Source organism: Oratosquilla oratoria, unplaced genomic scaffold (genome assembly GCF_046742065.1).
Source record: "Oratosquilla oratoria isolate Oo_2021 unplaced genomic scaffold, ASM4674206v1 SCAFFOLD106, whole genome shotgun sequence".
Taxonomy (NCBI): Eukaryota; Metazoa; Arthropoda; class Malacostraca; order Stomatopoda; family Squillidae; genus Oratosquilla; species Oratosquilla oratoria.
Genome location: NW_027467463.1, coordinates 306,026 through 308,496, shown reverse-complemented (window position 1 = coordinate 308,496; position 2,471 = coordinate 306,026). Strand labels below are relative to the sequence as shown.

Genomic DNA, 2,471 nt, shown 5'->3' with positions numbered 1-2,471 from the left:
CCAGACTCGACAAATTGTAACCATCTTCTATCCTCTATACTAGGTTCTACTGAATTCAGTGATGAATCTACAAACTCTCTATTATAAGATTCAATCAATTTCCTTTCTAAATAATTACCATCAACCTTTATCTTATTCACAGGAATTTCATGATTATTGTCTATTATTCTTCCACACAATATCCACCCTAAACGTGTTCTCACAGCATACGGATCTCCTGGTTTCTCTGCATGTACAACTTCCCAAGGTTCAGACGCCTCTGGGACATTAATACCTATCATGATTTCTATTTGTCCTTGGCTGTGATCAAATTCTAACTTCATCAAATGTTTCCACCTTTCTATATCATTCTTTCTGATATTATGACTGTGATTGAGAGGAAGTTTATTCACTGCAAATACAGGTGGTAATCTAATTTGGTTATTTCCTTCTATATCGGCTACTGACATCCCTTCAACATTTAGACAAGACATTCCTCTTGTACCTACAATTGTACTTGTAGTGTAGTTGACTGATAATTCATGTCTGTCATTCCAAGCTTCTGCAATAAATTCTTAGTGCAAAATGTGACTGAGCTACCATTGTCAAGGTAACATCTGGTAGTAACAACTTTACCATTTAACTCTACTTGAACTGGGATAGCAGTAGTGTCTCCTACTGAATCTTTCAATTGACTGGATAATACTTGAATTCTAGAATCATCAACTTCATTAGTGACCGCTGGATTTGCCGTTACTTCTTTACTTCCTTCAATCTTGAAATTCTTATTCATCCTATGCATGATTGTAAGATGTGAACCACCGCATTGTTCACAAGTACGAATTACTCTACATTGAAACGCTTTATGTCCTTTCCTTAAACACTTAAAGCAAAGTTCTAAATTGTAAGCTCTATTCAACTTCTCTTCATAACTTAACCATCTTAATTCTGGACATACATCAATGACATGTTCTTCCTGACATAACCAACAAGAAACTCTTGCTTTCTGTGTCACATTGACATGGACTCTTCCATCATAAGGTTCTATACCTTTCTTATAATTCGTCTTTCTATTTGAACTCCATGTGTTCGCTTCTACTTTCTTATCTCTAAATCCTCCCTTACTACTTCTCCCAAATGTTGGATTACTCAATATTCTTACTTCTTTCTCTAGAAATCTGACTAAGTCTTTAATGTCCACTAGCTTCCCACTCTCAGCTACCTCGTCGACTAGTCTCCTCCATCTATCCTGTAAGTGTCTAGGTAATTTCTCAACCAACTGACGCAACGTCCTAAGATTTTGTAATTCTGAAATTCCATAATTAATACCCGATATAGCACTTATACATGAATTCAATTCAACGATGAAGTCGTCTAATGCCTCAACATTCTCTTCTTTAATTTCAGGCCAAGCTAGAACCTTATCTATGTGCATTAAAGCTATCCTTTCTTTATTACCGTATCTTTTGTTTAATTCACTTCTAGCTCTTTGATAACCCTCGTTTGTATCTAAATTCAAACACATTCTAACTATGTTGTGTGGTTTACCTTCAGTATATTGTTTTAGATATTGTAACTTTTCACTATCTGACACATGCTTGCTATCAATCAACATATCGAAATCTCTAATAAATTCAAAATATTTATCTAACTGACCATTGAATTTATGAATCACATGGACAGGCATCATGTTCTTTGTCATTAAAGTCGCAACCATGTCTCTATTTGTCTGTTGACTATCACTATTATTCTGATGTGTACTTCTGCAGTCACGAGGATCATTCTCTACATTACTATATACGTTATTGTCAAATTTACTCAAACTATCAAATTCTGCTATAGCCGATTCTAATTCTGTTTCCAACTCAAGCCTATCCTGTTCTAATTTTAATCTATGCATTTCCATTTCCAACTCTTGTTTCCTTTTCAACTTCTGTAATTTGATATCTAAGCTCGCCCTCTTAGCTATCACCTTACCTAATTGATTACCTATGTCACTATCCCCTACTTGAGACACACTATTGGTTTCACTGTACCATCTGTTCCTTCTTCTACATGTGTTCTATTGAAAGCTAATAACTCCAGAATGACTTCGTCTGTTTCTAATTCCTCAGCTGTAATAAACTCCTGTATCCTATTCATAAGTTCTGCCTTATTGCCAGAACAAGTTTGATTCTTTGCCTTTAGATATGATTTTAGTTGATACACTGTAGCTTTATCCATTTTGTTCAATATAGAATATTCAAGGCTCACTCACACTAAATACAAATAAATGCAACTAGAAACTATACCTCATTTAAATTCCAAGTTCACTCATAATTACCTGTTATTCATCAATTTGTGTAACAATGTTAACTAACATGATGTCTACACTGGATCCCAACAATCTGTACACCTTATTATAGATAATATGTAGTAGAATAAACTAGAAAACTATGTTCAAAGACTACCTTGTGTTCTTCTCGTGATCAAAGCACTTAAACATTATAGTA

General features: G+C 34.5%; 1 protein-coding gene across 1 annotated transcript; it reads right to left on the bottom strand.

The window, feature by feature from the left end:
- Nucleotides 1-484: 484 nt before the first annotated feature.
- LOC143022505 (uncharacterized) lies at nucleotides 485-1,885 on the bottom strand. The gene has a single exon (XM_076180730.1). It carries the CDS (start codon nucleotides 1,883-1,885, stop codon nucleotides 485-487), a length of 1,401 nt encoding a protein of 466 aa, XP_076036845.1.
- Nucleotides 1,886-2,471: the final 586 nt, after the last annotated feature.

Bases quoted from the DNA above. Each gene is read 5' to 3' on its own strand.
- LOC143022505 (XM_076180730.1), bottom strand. From the start codon at position 1,885: ATGGAAATGCATAGATTAAAATTAGAACAGGATAGGCTTGAGTTGGAA.